This window comes from Hyla sarda, chromosome 1 (genome assembly GCF_029499605.1).
Source record: "Hyla sarda isolate aHylSar1 chromosome 1, aHylSar1.hap1, whole genome shotgun sequence".
NCBI lineage: Eukaryota > Metazoa > Chordata > Amphibia > Anura > Hylidae > Hyla > Hyla sarda.
Window position 1 is genome coordinate 334,560,614 of NC_079189.1, and position 20,046 is coordinate 334,580,659.

General features: G+C 44.4%; 1 protein-coding gene and 2 long non-coding RNA genes across 4 annotated transcripts in view; 1 reads left to right on the forward strand and 2 right to left on the reverse strand.

Annotated features, from left to right (window-relative positions):
* Window positions 1-1,079: 1,079 nt before the first annotated feature.
* RPS6 (ribosomal protein S6) lies at window positions 1,080-11,331 on the reverse strand. Its single transcript, XM_056519914.1, has 6 exons — window positions 11,195-11,331; window positions 7,912-8,043; window positions 7,618-7,828; window positions 5,948-6,094; window positions 1,385-1,542; window positions 1,080-1,215 (listed from the first exon to the last, which is right to left on the reverse strand). The coding sequence occupies exons 1-6, from the start codon at window positions 11,198-11,200 to the stop codon at window positions 1,120-1,122; spliced, it is 750 nt and encodes a 249-aa protein (XP_056375889.1). The 5' UTR covers window positions 11,201-11,331; the 3' UTR covers window positions 1,080-1,119.
* The window catches only part of LOC130273329 (uncharacterized), a 61,437-nt gene continuing 52,619 nt past the window's right edge, over window positions 11,229-20,046 (forward strand). For both annotated transcript variants that reach the window (XR_008843959.1, XR_008843958.1), the window contains exons 1-2: window positions 11,229-11,348; window positions 16,142-16,281. This is a non-coding gene — a long non-coding RNA (uncharacterized LOC130273329). The remainder of the gene's footprint in view (window positions 11,349-16,141; window positions 16,282-20,046) is intronic.
* Window positions 15,352-20,046, reverse strand: part of LOC130273336 (uncharacterized) — a 60,243-nt gene continuing 55,548 nt past the window's right edge. Inside the window, exon 3 of the long non-coding RNA XR_008843960.1 lies at window positions 15,352-15,481. This is a non-coding gene — a long non-coding RNA (uncharacterized LOC130273336). The remainder of the gene's footprint in view (window positions 15,482-20,046) is intronic.

Sequence of the window (20,046 nt, forward strand, 5' to 3'; positions counted from 1 at the left end):
CAAAAGTACAGCTGCATTACAGGTAGCATCTATACTATCATGTTATTAATCTGGGGGGGTATAATTTCCATACCAGTTAAACATATCTTGCTACTTGAGCAGTCAATAGTTGTAAGGCTTTAAAATTCTGCACCAATCGGAAGCAAAGTTCCAGAAATGTGTTGATAACGTATCCTGCATCAGCCACAAATGTTTCATCATTTGAGGGTGGGCTGGCCATTACAAACACCAGAAACGCCATCTGCTAGAACGCCCTAGAGGAGAAGCCAAAGGCATCCACCTGACCCCAGAACATGCACCGCTATCACCACGATCTTTGATGAAGATGCCATATTAAAAAAAAAAAAAATGTGAACACAAAATTTAAAATTCCATGACAGATTTTTTTTGTACTTTGTTCAAAAAAGGCACATTGTAAATATCTTCTACGGCAAGGTCAATGATTCACTGCATTTCACAGTCAGTTTAGAGAAAACTTTTATAATTGTGCAAAAAGTGTCAGGAAGGCAGTGATAGATCTCTCCCTAAAATTGTGAAAGCTGAAAGGGTGGCTGCAGCTACTTTTAGACAATACTTAAGACAGAATTACAAATTTTGACTTCCTAACAGTCCATACACCTTGTAATTTCTTACAATTCCCTAGATATTTTTTGGGACTTCACTCATTTCATATTAAACCCTACAATGGTAACCCTACCTCTCTAAAAAGAGACAATCACAGCAGAAGAGGACAAGAACACTGCTGAACACCTATGCCCCTTTTAAGGTGAGGTGTCCCTAACCAGATCACCACCACTCGGTATAACTGTAAATAATATATATTTCGGAAGCTGATATGTCGTCATTATGTGTCATTGTTGCCATTTTATGCACCCCCCCTCATTTTCTCTTTAGGACTTAAGTTTTAATTCTGGGGGGGGGGGGGGGGGGGGGGAATCTGCACAAAACTTTGTCCCCCCCCCCCCCATCATCATCACCATGTAGCACTACCTCCAAATCTTACAAAGCACTCTAAATTCTTCTAAGTATTGTTCAAAGATTTATAAGCATAACATTTAAAAATAAAATGCACAAGGTGGTCTTTTACAAGAAAAGGTATTTATTCAAACCCATCAGGGTTTATTTCTGGCTGGATTCAGATTTGGATGTGGAGGCTCTCAGAGATGAAAGTCTACGTCTCTTGGCAATCTGTTCCTGGCGCTTCTCCTTTGCTTCCTAAATAGAAACAAAGAAGATTGTATGTTAAAAGGGGTTTAAATTCTTACATTTCTACTAAAGATTAACTTCAGGAAAAGTACCTCAACTATAAATACCAAAAAATGAGCGTAAATGAAGATGTCCATAAATACTCATGTTTAGGGAGACGTTAAAATTGTGATCATACCTTTGTTCTTTTAGCCAACAGCTTGGCATATTCTGCTGCTTCCTCCTTGTTCTTCCGAGTACGCTGCTTCTTCAGGGCGATACGTCTACGCTTGTGCTGAAGAACTCTAGGAGTCACAAGACGCTGTATCTTGGGGGCCTTGGTTCTTGGCTTCTTGCCTGTCAATACAAGAGATTAGACAGTGACAGGTGTTGCCTACTCACGCAATAAAAGGTTAAGGGTCTATTCACACATCCAGTATTCTGCACAGATTTGAAGCGCAGGATTTCAAGCTGTGTTCAATTTACATTGAAATCTGCAGCAGAAAATCCTGCGCATTAAATCTGCATAGAATACTGTACGTGTGAATAGACCCTAAATCATTTGTCCAAGTGCAAACACTGAAGAGTACCCCCTGAATAATTGTTAACATATCTTAAGAGGAAATCTGTTCAGATTTATGTGGTCCTGTTTAAACGCAGCATAAACTAGTGACAGATCCTGAAGACTGATTTTCTTCACATCTTGTCATGCAGCAGATCTCATACAATCAGTATCTGCTAGACACTGATCAGATCTGGCACTTCCTGGCTGCTGATTGAGTTTCTAATACTGTGTATAAACAAATCAATTGGCTGTCAGTCAACTGTTAGTGGGAGCTGCTGCGAATGAATATCCAGGATTACCAACAGGACTAATGCACTCCACATGCAGTGTATAAAGGCAAATTTTAAATGAGAACTCCGGAATAGGAAAATTATCGTCCAGACTGCCGGCAGCGATCCTCTTCCTGGTGGTCGGCGAGTCATACTGCACCCAGCCAATCACCGGGCACAGTGAAGTCCCGACTCGGCCGGCGATAGGCTGAGCAGCAGTGTGACGTTTTTGGCCCCGGCAGCAGGTGCCGGTGTAGTGAAGAATTTTGGGTCTTGAAGCGTTCTCACACTGCCACTCAGCCTATCGCCGGGCGAGTCGGGAATTCACTGCGGCCGGTGATTGGCTGAGTGCAGTATGACTCATCCGACCACCAGCAAGCACGCAGAGGATCACGGCGGAGACCAGAGCCGGTTACCGGAGGCCCGGGGCGAGTGAAGGAAGGTGTGAACCTTTTAATTTTCCTATTCCGGAGTTCTCCTTTAATAGATCTACTGCATGAAAATATATAAATACATCAACGTCAGATTGTGCTGTGCTCAAATACGGCAACATAAGCTAGAAATCTCGACATGACCATAACAGGAAATACTGGACATTTAGCTTGGCCCATGTTTTTAACCTGCGACTAAAGTGTTTGCCACTTAAGTTACCCATATACCATCAATAGCTGTCTCTTCCTGTCACCCATTACGTACAAATGGTCTAATGGCTAGAGGAGAGGTAAACTGCTGCCTGACAGACATGGGCCAGTACTGAGGAAATATGAGGGTTCAGTCAACTTTTTCACTAATTGTACTTCAGAAGAATGCATTAGAGCACGTCACAGGTCACAACATACATGTAGTATGACATACAAAAGTTAATCATAAAATTGTTTGGCTAAGAGCTTAATACCACAGCTTGTGAATCATATGAACCATCATGCACTGCTAGGCTGGATTTATACATTAGCTTCAGAAAGACCAAGGCCCAGATTTACGAAAACTGGATTATACTTACCAATAATTCCTTTTCTGGAGTCTCCGCAATAGCACCCCTGATGTATGGGTGATGTTATGGTGACAATGGGGGAAAACTGAAATGGACTCACCAATAATTCCTATTTTGGGTGTCTCCCCAACAGCACCCATACATCAGGGGCACTGTGGTGGAGACTATGGGGGAACCAACAGTACACATGGCAGTCTACCTAATCTGCAGGGCAGTACTTGTAAATAAATTAAGTATAATCCAGTAAGTGTCCAGCATATATACAGAACATTTGCAACTCTGTACAAACAGAAGTGAAGGTACCAACTGTCATTAAACCCTACCCACTAAATACAGAGAGATTGTAAGAGCTACGTGTTTGTGTAAAATTGGTCTTTCACAAAAAAATAAGAGCTTTTTCCCCTGCAAGTTACTTAGGTCCGTGCTCCATTATTTCAGGGCTCTGCACATAGGATATGATAAAATATACTAAATGAAAGACTAGTAGAGATGAGAGAGGATCCAGCCCACAAGGTTTTCAGTGGACATGGTAAAGGAAGCACATGTTCATGTGTAGTGTTAGCAGGGTTATTGTAGGCTTTTCTGAAGGGATGCGTTTCCAGGTTGCTTTTAAAGATGTTATAATTGAATGAGTGATGTGTCAGGATGTAAGCACACCTATCCAGACATAACTAGCTGTGACCAATGACATCAGGCCCCGACTGAGCTGCTCAATCATACCTAGATTACTGCATTATAGGAGCCTGAATAGGCGTGATTACAGCCCTTGGAGCATGACTACATCAGCAAGCCGCATGCCCGACAACTTTAAGGGGTGCTCTGGTGGAATTATTTTTTTTTTTTTTTAAATCAACTAGTGCCAGAAAGTTACAGATTTGTAAATTACTTCTCTTTAAAAAAAAAAAAAAAAAAAAGTTGAGTTCTTTTCTGTCTGAACACAGTGCTCTCTTCTGACATCTCCGTCCATGTCAGGAACTTCCCCGAGCAGGAGAGGTTTGCTATAGGGATTTGCTCCTACTCTGGACAGTTCCTGACATGGCCAGTGGTGGCAGCAGAGAGCACTGTGGTCAGACAGGAGAAATTAAAAAAATAAAGAACTTCCTGTGGTGCATACAGCAGCTGTAAGTACTGGAAGGATTAAGATTATTAAATAGGAGTAATTTACTAATTGTATAACTTCCTGGCACCAGATGATTTAAAAATGTTTTTTTTCCAGTGGAGTACCCCTTTAACGACACAGGACGTAAATGTACGTCCTGGTGAGGTGGTACTTGACGCACCAGGATGTACATTTACATCCTATACATAACCGCAAGCATCGGAGTGATGCTCGGCAGGTCCCGGCTGCTGATAGCCAGGGATCCGACAGTAATGGCCAACATCCGCGATCGTGCAGATGTCCACCATCAACCCCTCAGATGCCATGATCAATACAGATCACGGCATGTGGAGAAGTGCGGGACTTAATGTGGATGATCAGATCACCCACAGCGCTGCCGCAGGAATCCTATCATCTGTAATGGCGGACGGAGGTCCCCTCACCTGCCTCCATCCGTCTCCCAGCGTCTACTGCTCTGGTCTGAGATCGAGCAGGCGATCACCGATAACACTGATCAGTGCTATGCCCCATGCATAGCATTGAACAGTATTAGCAATTAAATGATTGCTATAGATAGTCCCCTATGGGAACTATTCAAGTGTAAAAGTAAAGAGAAAAATCCCCTCCCCCAATAAAAATTTAAATTGTCTGTTCCCTCCACCCCCCCCCCATTTTCCCCCCTAAAAAGTGTAATTCTTTTTAAATATACATATTTGGTATGGCTGCGTGCGTAAATATCTGAACTATTAAAATAATGTTAATTATCCCATACAGTGAATGGGGCATAAAAAAAAAAATAAATAAATAAAGAAAAAAAAAGCCAGAATTGTTGCTTTTTTTAACAACATTTTATTCCCCCCCAAAAAAATTTAAAGATATAATGTATTATAAGTTTTATATATGCAAATGTGGTATAAAAAAATTACAGATCACGGCATTAAAAAAAATTTGCTGGGCAGCCAGTAAAGGGACCGTCAGAGGAGCAAAGTTAAAGGTGAATTGGAGAGTGTTCTAGATTGAATGCTAGTCTCCCTAATAGAGGCAAATATGTGACCTTATTACAGCCGTGTGAAACTAGCCTTTCATACAGTCAGAATGAATCCTTGCTATCCTCTTCCTACTGATCATATTGCAAATTCTCAAAACTAATGGTATTAAAACCCCAAACTAGCATGCTACAACACAAAACATGTTAGTTAATAAACTCTAAAAAAAATATATATAAAAAAAATCAATGGGAACAAACAGATTTCGTGTGTGCAGCGACTACTGGGACAACCCATACAGTTTTTTTGCATGTCATAGGCAGGGCGATTTTTTTTATTGTAACTACCACTGCAGTGTGAGCCAAAGCCAGAAGTGCATTCAAAAGTAATGGGAAATGTAAAGGATGGATTCATACTTCCTGCTGGATCCATTTCTGGCTTTGGCTTGACACCAGCCTTTTCAGTAGTTCAAATCTGCTGCATCATTAGGGCCCCACATGAATGCTGCTGGCCTGTAGACCTGGTCACATTTAATACGTCACAGTGCACACTTAGCATAGGTGCAGGGAAAGCTTCTTGTGCATATTGCAAGGCATAGTCATACGGGCTCGATTGCTCCAAGGGTGTCGTTTTTATTGCAGGATTGCTATACAGAGGACTTCCACAAAACAAATTATAGAATATACAACCTTTTTTGCCTCTACAAACTGATATATACCACTGTATGACCGGTGTATGTATCAGGGAACACTCAAACTTATTAATGTATGAGAACACACATGTTCTGCCCACACCTGGCCTATGGATTTTATAACATTCACAAGACCATAAACATCTTACAGAACACTTTACCTTCTTTAGTAAGAGGCTTCCTGACCACATACTGGCGTACATCATCTTCTTTAGACAGGTTGAAGAGCTTGCGGATTTTGCTGGCTCTTTTTGGACCCAGGCGACGAGGAACGGTGTTGTCAGTAAGGCCGGGAATATCTTTCTCACCTTTATATAAAAAAAAAATATAAAGTTAAACTACATTTGAATGTTTAGATAAAGATGGCTGTAATGACAATGGGGGAGATTTTTCAAAACCTGTCCAGAGGAAAAGTTGCCCAGTTGTCCATAGCAACCAATCAGATCGCTTCTTTCATTTTGCAGAGGCCTTGTTAAAAATGAAAGTAGTGATCTGATTGGTTGCTATCTGCAACTGGGCAACTTTTCCTCTGGACAGGTTTTGATAAATCTTGCCCAATTTGTTTTATGACCCCCCTTGCTACTTCCTAAACAGTAGTTTTAAGGCAGGTATGATATTGTAGGAAGAGTTCTAAATCATAATAAGAATAGTCAGGCCATGAAGGTTTGCTGAAAGATTCAATCTGATCTGGTCATGAGAAGAAACTTCTGCTAAACAGGAATTTTCTGATTCTCCATTTAGAGCATTCTGATGTCCACATGCAGAAGCCAATCTAGTTTCTATCATTAAAATTACAGCTCTTACCCACAATAAAGCTATGCCAAGTCTGGAGTTATTCTGCATAGAAATGAAGGAAGAGTACTACAGCAAGCCACTTCATTTACCAGCAGCTGGAATTTGTATGTTACAGAACAAGATATGATAAACTGTTACTGCAAAGTGACAATAAAATTAGCTGGACAGGTAGATATAGGTCTGGAGGAAAGCTCTGTGGCTTGAGGGAGAGTGGGCCAGCACTCTCCCTGTATATTCCCCCTGCATGTCCCCACACAGTGTGTTCAAGCATATCAAGGGCCTTGGGGGGCTGTGTCTGTAAGAGCAGGCGGTGTCAGTGGTCACACGGGGGCGGAGTCGTGACATTGATACTCCGACCCCGTGGTCGCCACCCGGCTGTTTGTGAGCTGCCACCGCAGCGTGCAGCTCAAACAGGTGGGTGGCGAATACAAGATTGCGGGGGTCCCCAGCGGCAGGACATCTTATCCCCTTATACTTTGGATAGGTGATAAGATGTCTCAGGGCCAGAGTACCCCTTTAAAAGGAAAACTGTCAGCTTTCTCCCCCCTACACTAACCAGCGGTACTGGCTGGTAGTGCGGGAGACACTGATCAGTTTTATGCTTACAGTGCCCGGATCCATTCAGCCCTAATCTTCTAATTTCGGGGAAGCTGACAGTTTTCCTTCAGCCATAGAGGAGACCACTGTAAACTAACCTAAAAACCTACACAATATACACATGTTTATAGGAGCAGAGACCTGGACAGCTCAGTAACCACTTTTTCTTAGAAGTCTGACTAGGGTCCACCCACCTTTTCATAAGCTGAGATACAATGTGTTATTTCTGCCATGTTTCTCCTGCCTAGCTAGAAAGCACCTGACCACTGATAGCGTTAAGATCGAAGCCTGAAGGACTAACCAGTGATCAACTGGGAGCACCCCTGTGTATAACCTACTCAAACACAGGGAAGGCGACATCCGAGTTGACAGTACCAAAAAACAATTCCAAGTCCCAGTGACTAAGGGAAATCTTTATGTAGAGATCCTGCCAACTCACCTTTCCTGACAATAACCAAGTTCAACACACTCAAGTTGGCATCCACGATGCAACCACGCACAGACTTGCGTTTGCGCTCGCCAGTCCTCCTGGGGCGGTAGCAGGAGTGACCCTTGCTGAGGAGCAGACGGACACGTCCATGAGTGAGGACACCCTGTTTCATGGGGAATCCTTGCTTGTCATTTCCTCCGCTGATACGCACAACATAGCCCTGTGTAGGAACATGGAAAATTGTTGGCACCTTACAAGACTGCTCACAGCAATGCCACTCTGGATACAAGACAAGCACCTTACCTTCCATTCTTCACCCAAAGGATCGGCAGCAACCTCTGTAGCCATACGCTTTTCATAGAAAGTACGCAGTTTGCGCTCATCGTCGACTTCAATGAGTTTCTGGCAGCCAGTGGCTGGGAAAGAGATATTGAGCTGCAGAAAGAAGTCACTATTAGATATGCGGTTTAGATTGATGTCATATGAGCCAGTTGCCCTAGGTCATTGCTATCAAACTATTGCAAAACTACAACTTCCAGCATGCACTGAGCTGTAGTTTAACTGGAGAAGGTTAGATATCACTGCCCTGGGAAATACAATAGGAAAACTATCAATGTAAACCATACAAGTCATTATGGCAGATAATATAGGCTGTATATATAATGGTTGAGGTGGGTGCAGAGATACACCGGCACATGACCATGTCAGCGCTACAGGTTGGGTGCATGTAGTCACTATCAAATGAGAACAGGAAACACAGGAACTACCACCTGTAAAGGTATGACTGATACTAGAATATGGAAGCTGGGGCCCAAGTGTAAGTTCACCCCTTGAAGGGGTACTCCGCTGTTACACCTCTTATACTATCCAAAGGATAGGGGATAAGATGTCCGATCATAGGGGGGCCCGCCGCTGGGGACCCCTGTGATCACCCCAGCAGCCCCAAGCTGATGACGGGCGGTGCAGGGGATGGTGCATTGTGACGTAATGTTCACCCCCCTCAATGCAAGTCTATGGAGGGGGTGTCACACCACCTCCTATAGACTTATAGGAGGACATGACTTCACGAGGGGGCGGGGCGTAAGTCCCAGCATTCTGCTGTGGTCAGCACAATTGTAAGAAGGGAGCGCAGATTCTCCTGATCTAGTCCATTACTAAGGACCATTTATAACTATAAATCACTTTCAAGGATGACATGTCTAAGTCTGAACCTATGTACTGTACAAGTGATCAGAAAGTCACCACTTATACCATCAGAGCACGAGTACACCTCCACTGCACATGTGTACAAGTAACTTACTGATTTATGTCCAGGCCCCCAACTCTCCTCCAGGGCTACCCATCACACAGCAGGCGCCCCCACACTCTCCTCCAGGGCTACCCATCACACAGCAGGCGCCCCCACACTCTCCTCCATGGCTACATCACACAGCAGGCGCCCCCACACTCTCCTCCATGGCTACATCACACAGCAGGCGCCCCCCACACTCTCCTCCAGGGCTACATCACACAGCAGGCGCCCCCACACTCTCCTCCAGGGCTACATCACACAGCAGGCGCCCCCACACTCTCCTCCATGGATACATCACACAGCAGGCGCCCCCACACTCTCCTCCATGGATACATCACACAGCAGGCGCCCCCACACTCTCCTCCATGGATACATCACACAGCAGGCGCCCCCACACTCTCCTCCATGGATACATCACACAGCAGGCGCCCCCACACTCTCCTCCATGGATACATCACACAGCAGGCGCCCCCACACTCTCCTCCATGGATACATCACACAGCAGGCGCCCCCACACTCTCCTCCATGGATACATCACACAGCAGGCGCCCCCACACTCTCCTCCATGGATACATCACACAGCAGGCGCCCCCACACTCTCCTCCATGGATACATCACACAGCAGGCGCCCCCACACTCTCCTCCATGGATACATCACACAGCAGGCGCCCCCACACTCTCCTCCATGGATACATCACACAGCAGGCGCCCCCACACTCTCCTCCATGGATACATCACACAGCAGGCGCCCCCACACTCTCCTCCATGGATACATCACACAGCAGGCGCCCCCACACTCTCCTCCAGGGATACATCACACAGCAGGCGCCCCCACACTCTCCTCCAGGGCTACATCACACAGCAGGCGCCCCCACACTCTCCTCCATGGATACATCACACAGCAGGCGCCACACTCCTCCATGGATACATCACACAGCAGACGCCACACTCCTCCATGGATACATCATACAGCAGGCGCCCCCACACTCTCCTCCAGGGCTACATCACACAGCAGGCGCCCCCACACTCCTCCATGGATACATCACACAGCAGGCGCCCCCACACTCCTCCATGGATACATCACACAGCAGGCGCCCCCACACTCCTCCATGGATACATCACACAGCAGGCGCCCCCACACTCTCCTCCATGGATACATCACACAGCAGGCGCCCCCACACTCTCCTCCATGGATACATCACACAGCAGGCGCCCCCACACTCTCCTCCATGGATACATCACACAGCAGGCGCCCCCACACTCTCCTCCATGGATACATCACACAGCAGGCGCCCCCACACTCTCCTCCATGGATACATCACACAGCAGGCGCCCCCACACTCCTCCATGGATACATCACACAGCAGGCGCCCCCACACTCCTCCATGGATACATCACACAGCAGGCGCCCCCACACTCTCCTCCATGGATACATCACACAGCAGGCGCCCCCACACTCTCCTCCATGGATACATCATACAGCAGGCGCCCCCACACTCTCCTCCATGGATACATCACACAGCAGGCGCCCCCACACTCTCCTCCATGGATACATCATACAGCAGGCGCCCCCACACTCCTCCATGGATACATCATACAGCAGGCGCCCCCACACTCTCCTCCATGGATACATCACACAGCAGGCGCCCCCACACTCTCCTCCATGGATACATCATACAGCAGGCGCCCCCACACTCCTCCATGGATACATCACACAGCAGGCGCCCCCACACTCCTCCATGGATACATCACACAGCAGGCGCCCCCACACTCCTCCATGGATACATCATACAGCAGGCGCCACACTCCTCCATGGATACATCATACAGCAGGCGCCCCCACACTCCTCCATGGATACATCATACAGCAGGCGCCCCCACACTCCTCCATGGATACATCATACAGCAGGCGCCACACTCCTCCATGGATACATCATACAGCAAGCGCCACACTCCTCCATGGATACATCATACAGCAGGCGCCACACTCCTCCATGGATACATCATACAGCAGGCGCCACACTCCATGGATAAATCAGGCCAAACTGCACAGTGTCAGTGAATGGAGTCAGAGCACACGCAGCCCCATACACAGCTGCAGAACAGTACAGGTGGCCGCCATGTCTCTCCCCTGCTCGCAACCTCCAGTCCACCGACAATCCGCTGCCATCTGCCCACTGACAACCATTACACCGTCCTCCCCGCGCGCGGCCAGCCTCTTCACACGCCATACTCTGGCGCCCGAGAGATATTTTCCCGCAGAAAGCCTTTTTTAATCGCTCTTCTTCTGGCTCACCTTCATGGCCGCCGACCAGTCTGCCCGAGGTCCCCGCCGGAAAGAGGCCGAGCTTCCGTGCGGTGACCTCACATAGGGAGGGAGAGAGAAGAGATCGTCTCGATATCACGAGAAACCAGTGGCTAGAAGCGAGCGCTCCATCTGGTGGTGGGAGGTTAGTATGACGGCTTCCTATATTCTGCCAATGCAGTGATTTTCAAACAGTGTGTCTCCAGCTGTTGCAAAACTACAACTCCTAGCATGCTGGACAGCTTTTGGCTTTCCGGGCATGCTGGGAGTTGTAGTTTTGCTACAGCTGGAGACATACTGTTTGGAAAACAATGTGCTATTTCTAGGATGTTTTCTCATGTTTTTAGGGAAAACGCCAGGAGTGAATTCAGAAGGAATGAGAAATATATAGGGACTAAGAGGGAGATTTATTAAAACCTGTTCAGAAAAAAAGTAGCCCAGTTGTCCATAGCAACCAATCAGATTGCTTCTTTCATTTTTAAATGGGCCTGTGAATAATGAAAGAAGCAATCTGATTGGTTGCCATGGGCAACTTTTCCTCTGCACAGGTTTTTATAAATCTCCCCCATATTGGAGACTGGACAAAGCATCATATTGCGCTTTTGAGTCTGCTGATAATAGTATATACGGCCTGAATAAAGTCACTAGTTGTCTCTGTTCAGTCCAATAAAATATAGAGGCATCCGCTGATTTCTGCTATTTTATACATAGGCAACGCGTTCTCGACGGGATGCTGGCGGATACGTGTGACTGAAGTGTGAACATAGCCTAAGTGTTGTTTCTAATGACATGTTCACACAGTGGATTTTTGGATTTCTGCTGCTTAATATGCTTTGGATTTTGCTGCAGTTTTAGGCACAGATTAGTTACGCCGTCCCGTGTAGAATCTGCGGACACACATTTTTTATACGTGATATGACACTTTTTTTCAAGCAACGTAGATTTCAAATCCGTGGCAGAAAAAATTGAGTCAATTGAATAAGTCATAAGGAAGGTTGTTTAGTATAGTAATTATGTTAGTTTATTCAGTGCTGCTTATGTCTATACTAAGGCCTATATCCATACACATAACAGCATTTCACATGCTGTCAGAACTGTCAATATAAAATGAAAAGAGACAAAAGGAGGAAAAGGCACACGCGCCCCTAGTGTGATACTGTATTGTATATGGCAGTGGCAATAAAAAACACACTTACCAAATAGCGTTGCGCTCTGGGCACAACACCATGTGGCGTATATTAGACACAATGAACAACGCGTTTCCTGCCCGTATCGGGCACTTCATCAGGCAAATGTGCATCAAATTGATGCACAATTGCCTGATGAAGTGCCTGTGACGGGCAGGAAACGCGTTGCTCGTTGTGCCTAATAAATCGTTATGATGAGAATTTTAACATCTTCATCTTTACTCTACACTCTTAAAGCGCCTGTTGAAGATCCATTTTTTTAAATAATTTTCTGGCTAATATAAAAGGCTTTTTTCTTATTAAAGACATTTTTCAAAAGAGTTGGCCACTCTCTGGAAGTTTACCTTTAAAACATGAATAAATATAGTCGGGGATATACACTTGCAGTTTCCCCCTATGTAGCCTTCCTAATGCTCCGCCCCCACGATCTCTGGCCATCCATAAAATGGCGGCGTATGAAGGGGCATGTAAGCACTCAAGCTCCTACACTGCATCTCCGCTTGTATCTAGCGTGCAGTGTAGTTTTATGGAGAAGGCTGAGTGATGCCAAGGTCACATGCCCCTCTACACACCGCCATGTTATGGATGTATTCACTGCATTGATGAGCCAGTGATCAAGGGTGCTTTAGAAAGCCTACACTTGCCCTCATTTACTATTGCAAACCCGACATGTTTTGTCGGGTTGTGCGCCAGTTTCGGGCGCATTGCGCCTGAAATTCTTTCTGCGCCAAAATATGCGCCTGAAATTCTGTCTGCGCCTGAATTTGCGCCTGAAATTGCGCCTGAATTGAAAAAAAACCCAACTAACTCTCTATTTTGCTAAGAAAACCCGAAAAGGGGTGTGCCCGTCGGAAAAAGGGGGCATGATCACAGAAAAGGGGCATGTTCCCGACATTTTCACAAAATCCCAACATATTTACTAAAGTTTCCACAGAAAATGTGGTGGATTTCAGCTGAGGAAAACCGGACAGATCAGAGCATGTGTAAGAAAAAGCAAAGTGTAGGGAAAGTGGAAACTGTGGGGAAAGCTTAGGGTAAATACCGTGGAAAATAAATTGTAGGGAATTAAAACCCACAAAGAAACCTACACAACACTCTTAGTAAATAAGGGCCACTGTGTGGGAGATTTATCAATCAGCCTGGAACCCTAATTGTCTGCTTTTTCTCACAGCAACCAATCACAGCTCAACTTTTGAATCTTAATGAAAGTGAAAGTTGAATTGGTTGCTGTGGGAAAAACCAGACAATTAACATAGCTGGAAGCAGAAGGCTCTGTATACTGTATGGTGAGTATGCCAGGTTTTACTGTAGCTCAGCACCCATTCAAGTGAACTACAGAATGAATGGAGCCATCTGCTTCCAGCTCCGTTCACAGTGTACATTCGAATTGGAGCCAGCTATCTCTAGTCTAGACAAGGAAACTATAATTTATGCTAGGGCTACTTGGCAACATAAGATCACAATGTTACGCTACTGGAATTTCCACCAATGATAGTGAATGTGGTGGCACTAAAAGGTAGCAGGTTTGGATTTATGAGGTTTATCATGTCATGGTTGTGTTGATTTGTGGGTTGCAACACAATCATACTCAATGGAATAAGTTGTGATGTAGCAGCACAGCATTGCAGACTAGGTTGTGCATCTGTTACTGTGTAGCCCTAGCCTTAAAGCAGTATGTCTATTTACTGTGTAGCCCTAGCCTTAAAGCAGTGTGTCTATTTACTGTGTAGCCCTAGCCTTAAAGCAGTGTGTCTATTTACTGTGTAGCCCTAGCCTTAAAGCAGTGTGTCTATTTACTGTGTAGTCCTAGCCTTGAAGCAGTGTATCTGTTATTGTGTAGTCCTAGCCTAAAAGCAGTTGTTAAGAAATATTTTAATATAAAAATAATTAAAAGTGGGATACCTACCCTGATCCCTAGTAGCTCCTTTTCTAATGCATTCTGTTCCCCAGGACATTTCAGCTTAGTAAGTCACTTGGCACAGCATTGTCCTAACTCAGTCAGTGATTGGCTGAGTGAGCAGGCCCTGCTCCAACATTTAATGTCAAAAGCAAGTGATAAGAGGGGCACCAAGGTGAATATCAATAGTTTTTTATTATTATCATGTCCCAAGGCATATATGAAAAAAAATATGTGAACCCTAATACTATTAATATAGCTAGTTATTCAATATATATAAATAAATATATATTACTGTTGTGGCCCAGTACAGGATGGTGTGTCCCCGTACCTTTCCTGCCCTGTCAGGCAGTGTCCCCAGGGCCCTCTGCAGTTGTTTCCCCCATGTAAATATGTTGTGTATTATATTGTTTGTTGTATCTTTAAAAGGAAACAAACTTTAACTCACCTTCCTCTGTTCCCCCGAAGCGCCGCTACAGCTGTTTGGTCCTTTGGTCCGGTCTTCTTCCTTCTACTGTGTGCACGGATCGTCACACTGCGCTCACCCTATCACCCGATGCAGTAATGTCCCGCCTCTGCCTGTGATAGGCAGAATGCACTGTGACGATCCGTGCACACGGAAGAAGACCGTACCGAAGGACCCAACAGCTGTAGCAGCACTATGGGGGAACAGAGGAAGTGAGTAAAAGTTTATTTTCTTTTTTATTTTTGCAGCTGAGGCGCAACGGACTGAAGATGCTTTTCAGTAGACTACTCCCTTAAAACTTAAATACAGTATATGTTGCTTACCAGGGGCATACCTAGAGTATTTGGCACCTGAAGCAGATACAATATTTAACACCTGCAACGCAACCTAAAAAGTAAAAACAATCACAAAAAATAGATTGTTTGCCACCCCCTCACCGATCACCTAGTTATCTCCTACCTCTTCAAAAGCAATAATGTTGTCAACCTGTCACCAGAGTTTAGGAAAACCTCCTATACTGAGGTGACAGACCAACAACAACTGCTACCATTACCATAACAGACCATATAAATGATTACAGTTACTTACATTGACTCACAGGTGACATCAGAAGGTCCTCCCATTAGGTAGTTAGGTCCCAGTCTGTATGTGCAAGCAGGGAGGAGACCGGCTCTACTGGACTACAAATTCTGTGCACGGACCCGCACTGACCCAGGTGCGCAATCAATCTTAGAAACAAGGAAGGAAGACCGGCATACAAAACTCCAACTTTATTCAGGCAATAAAAGCAGGTAAAAAAACGATATATGCCATCAGAAGGACATCTGCACGCGTTTCGGGTTGGTATACCACCCTTTATCACAGATAGCTCACAACCCTTACTGGCTCCCTTAAATAAAGGAGAAAATTCCAAGGGGTGGGAACTTCCTGAACAAAATATCAATTAAGATGCACACATAAAAGCAAGACATAAGATTATAGAAACAAAAATCATAGTATAAATCTAGAAATGTCATTCCAATTTGTTTCCACTTGAATGGCAATAGAAAATTGGATCGACCCAGCATGCAATTTTGTGTGAGCATGAAATACATGCACAAACATTTGTGCACATACATGCTCTAAAAAACTCAAGAGTTTAATTGAATTCCAGAATATCATATTCATAACAAATTATTAGTAATGCAATAAAATTCCTGTCTGATATTTAAACCAGTGGGGACATGCGTTTTTAACATGAATTGCCAATAGGCTTCTCTATTTAATAGTTTTCTGTGGGAATCACCTCCTCCTATGCCTGTGGTTACTCTTTCAATTGCATATGCCACAAACGTACAGTATGAACCGTGGTGTGTATCAATAAAGTGATTTATTTTGTCTTAATGCAGTGTTCTCTATGTCACCGAGATGCTCACAAATGCGTGTTTTACATTTCCTTGGTACTTCCTATATATTTCAAATTGCATTCGGAACACTGGACGACACTGCAAGAGTTGCAATTCAGAAATAGTTTTATTTTGAAGATACGGTTAGTGCTAAAGTCTGTGAAGTTATTAACTGGTTTAACAAAATTGCATGTTTTGCACGGATAAGAACCGCACTTGTGAAAGCTTTTATGATGTTACCATGTACGGGCAGGAGCTATAATGGACTTCACTTCACTGGGGGATAACATATCGCCCAATGTAGTGGCTCTCTTGGCCACAATTGCTCAACCATTCTCTAATAATTTAGATAAGATGGGATCATGATGTAATATGTGTAAATGTCGTTTGACAATATTTTTGGCTTCATGGAATTGAGGGGGAAAAGTAAGTGCAAGGACTGGTTTATTAATCATAGTGTTTTTGTTTTGGTTTGAATTAGTTCAATATGTTAATAAATCCTGTCGACTTTTATTGGCCACAATATGTTCTGCATGTTGGAGATGAAATTTGGAAAAACCTCAGTTTTTTAGCCATTTTTTTAGGTCCTCATTGTGTTTTTGATAAATATCATGGTTAGTGCAATTACGTTTGAGGCGAATCATTTCACCTACTAGTATGGATCGAATTGTGTGTTGTGGATGGTGTCTGTCTGCACATAATAATGTTTTGCCTGATATAGGCTTGCGGTAAACTGCAGATTGAACCAATTCACCATTCACGGCAGACAATTCGAGGTCAAGGAGAGGAACAGTGTGTGGGTAGATCGCATGAGTAAATTGAAAATTGAAATAATTGGAATTGATATATTTGATAAACAGCAGTACAGAAGATACATTTCCCCTCCAAATGAGGAGAACATCATCTATATATCTTCCGTACCACTGCACATCGCTTGAGAATGGGTTACTGGGAGAATAGATGTAATGTTCTTCCCAATATGACATTGTCAAGTTTGGGAGTGAAGGCGAGTGTCTTGCGTCCCAGTGCCTCAAGTAGGTAGGTGTCCCCTGTAGATAGGTGTCCCCATAGGTAGGTCCCCCTGTAGATAGCTGCCCCCTACAGGTAGTTTACTTTGTAGATAGTGTACCCCCTGTAGGTGGGCTTCTCTGTACATTCCTCTGGAGGTAGGTCCCCTGTAGATAGTTATCCCCTGTAGGAAGCTGCCCCCCCTGTAGAATATCTGGTCACCTCTGTAAAAAGTTGCCCCCCTCTGAAGATAGTGGCAACACTAGTAGGTAGCTGGCTTCCCCTTATGTAGATAACTGCCCCTCCTGCAGGTTGCTGTCCCCCCATGTAAATAGTTGTTCCAGTCTGTACATAATTGCCCCCGTGTAGATAGTAGGACCCTCTGTAGACAGCCCCACCTCCTTTAAGTAGCTGCCCACTCTATGTAGATAGCTGCTTCTGTGTACTTTTGGGGGAGCTATGAATCATTACAGGTTTGGATCACTGGAAATGTTAATTATTCTCTTACCGTATATAGCTGAATGCATTCTATGGATGGAATTTGCTATCGCACTACTGCCAATTTGAATGTTTCTAGCTAATCAGCAAAAGCACAGCATTGGAAATTCTTTTGATCTCATTTATGTGCCGCTACTATAAAAAACTCACTTTTTTGGTAGTTATACGTGTATTTATAGGTGATACGCTTGGGTATATGCATCTAGCTGTAAGCAGTATATACTCTATATACTTGGTCAGGTAGGTTTTCATGCCTTTTTGGACACCATTCAACATACTTGACGAAACATTTTGCTTGGACATGCCTTTTATCTTTTCAATAGTATCACATACTATACAGGACAATGGGTGTGTTTGCGTGTTTCACTATAGAGCTATATCTTATCTCACACACCCTTTGATTGGCAGAAATCGAAATGCACTTCAGATGCACAAGTAGTCCCAGGGGCGGTGCAGGTCCATTTGCCCCAGGCTGTACTCACACCTGGGCACAATCGACTTCTCTCCTCCTCTTCTTCAAGACTCGCCGGTGACATCAGTGCAGCCAGACGTCACATATCTCGTCAAGGTACACTGTGCAGCCGTGCACTTGTGTCACTATTGCTTCAGTACGTGTGATCAGAGGCAGAAGAGGTGTGAGTACAGTCTGGGGTGTTACCATGTAGGAGCTTTTTCCTGCAACATTGTACAGTCAGTGCTGCCAGTCCCCCGAAATGATAACACCCAGATGTCAAAAATAAAGGGAACACTAAGATAACACATCCTAGATCTGAACGAATGAACTAATCGTATGAAATACTTTCGTCTTTACAAAGTTGAATGTGCTATCAACAAAATCACACAAAAATTATCAATGGAAATCAAATTTATCAACCCATGGAGGTCTGGATATGGAGTCACACTCAAAATCAAAGTGCAAAACTACACTACAGGCTGATCCAACTTTGATGTAATGTCCTTAAAACAAGTCAAAATGAGGCTCAGTAGTGTGTGTGGCCTCCATGTGCCTGTATGACCTCCCTACAATGCCTGGGCATGCTCCTGATGAGGTGGAGGATGGTCTCCTGAGGGATGTCCTTCCAGACCTGGACTAAAGCATCCGCCAACTCCTGGACAGTCTGTGGTGCAATGTGGCGTTGGTGGATGGAGCGAGACATGATGTCCCAGATGTGCTCAATTGGATTCAGGTCTGGGGAACAGTCGGGCCAGTCCATAGCATCAATGCCTTCCTCTTGCAGTAACTGCTGACACACTCCAGCCACATGAGGTCTAGCATTGTCTTGTATTAGAAGGAAACCAGGGCCATGATGTGCCAAACTGGATGAGCTGCACTATCTGAGCCACTTGTGTGGGTTGTAGACTCAGTCTCATGCTACCACTAGAGTGAAAGTACCGCCAGCATTCAAAAGTGACCAAAACATCAGCCAGGAAGCATAGGAACTGAGAAGTGGTCTGTGTTACCACCTGCAGAGCCACTCCTTTATTGGAGTGTCTTGCTAATTGCCTATCATTTCCACCTGTTGTCTGTTCCATTTGCACCACAGCATGTGAAATTGATTGTCAATCAGTGGTGCTTCCTGAGTGGACAGTGGGATTACACAGAAGTATGATTGCCTTGGAGTAACATTGTGTTGTTTAAGTGTTCCCTTTATTTTTTTGATCAGTGTGTTCATACATTTAAGGAGAAATAGCAGGGGAACTGCACAGTGTAGAAGTGTAAGAATAGATGCCCCCGAATTGTTATCCCATGGCGAATGCAAATCTCGGCTACAAAATATATATCAGGGGTGCTGACAGGTCTTTTCTATGGGCTATGTGATCAGAATCTGAATGAGGTCAGCAGACATGCTTTATATGTGAATCTCAATGGGGTCAGCAGACATGCTATTGATTTGAGTGTACAGTGCTGCAGAATCTGTGTGTACTTTGACTTTGATGATTATGGCTTACAGCTCATGAAACCCCCAAATCCCCAATATATGATATGATTTGGGGAGCCATGTCATCTGCTGGTGTTGGTCACTGCGCTTCATTAAGGGGTACTTTGGTGAAAAACTTTTTTTTTTTTTTTTTAATCAACTGGTGCCAGAAAGTTAAACAGATTTGTAAATTAGTTCTATTAAAAAATCTTAATCCTTCCTGTACTTATTAGCTGCTGAATACTACAGTGGAAATTATTTTCCGTTTGAAACACAGAGCTGTCTGCTGACATCATGAGCACAGTGCTCTCTGCTGACATCTCTGTCCATTTTAGGAACTGTCCAGAGTAAAAGGAAATCCCCATAGCAAACATATGCTGCTCTGGACAGTTCCTAAAATGGACAGAGATATCAGTAGAGAGCACTGTGCTCGTGAGGTCAGCAGACAGCTCTGTGTTTCAAACGGAAAATAATTTCCACTGT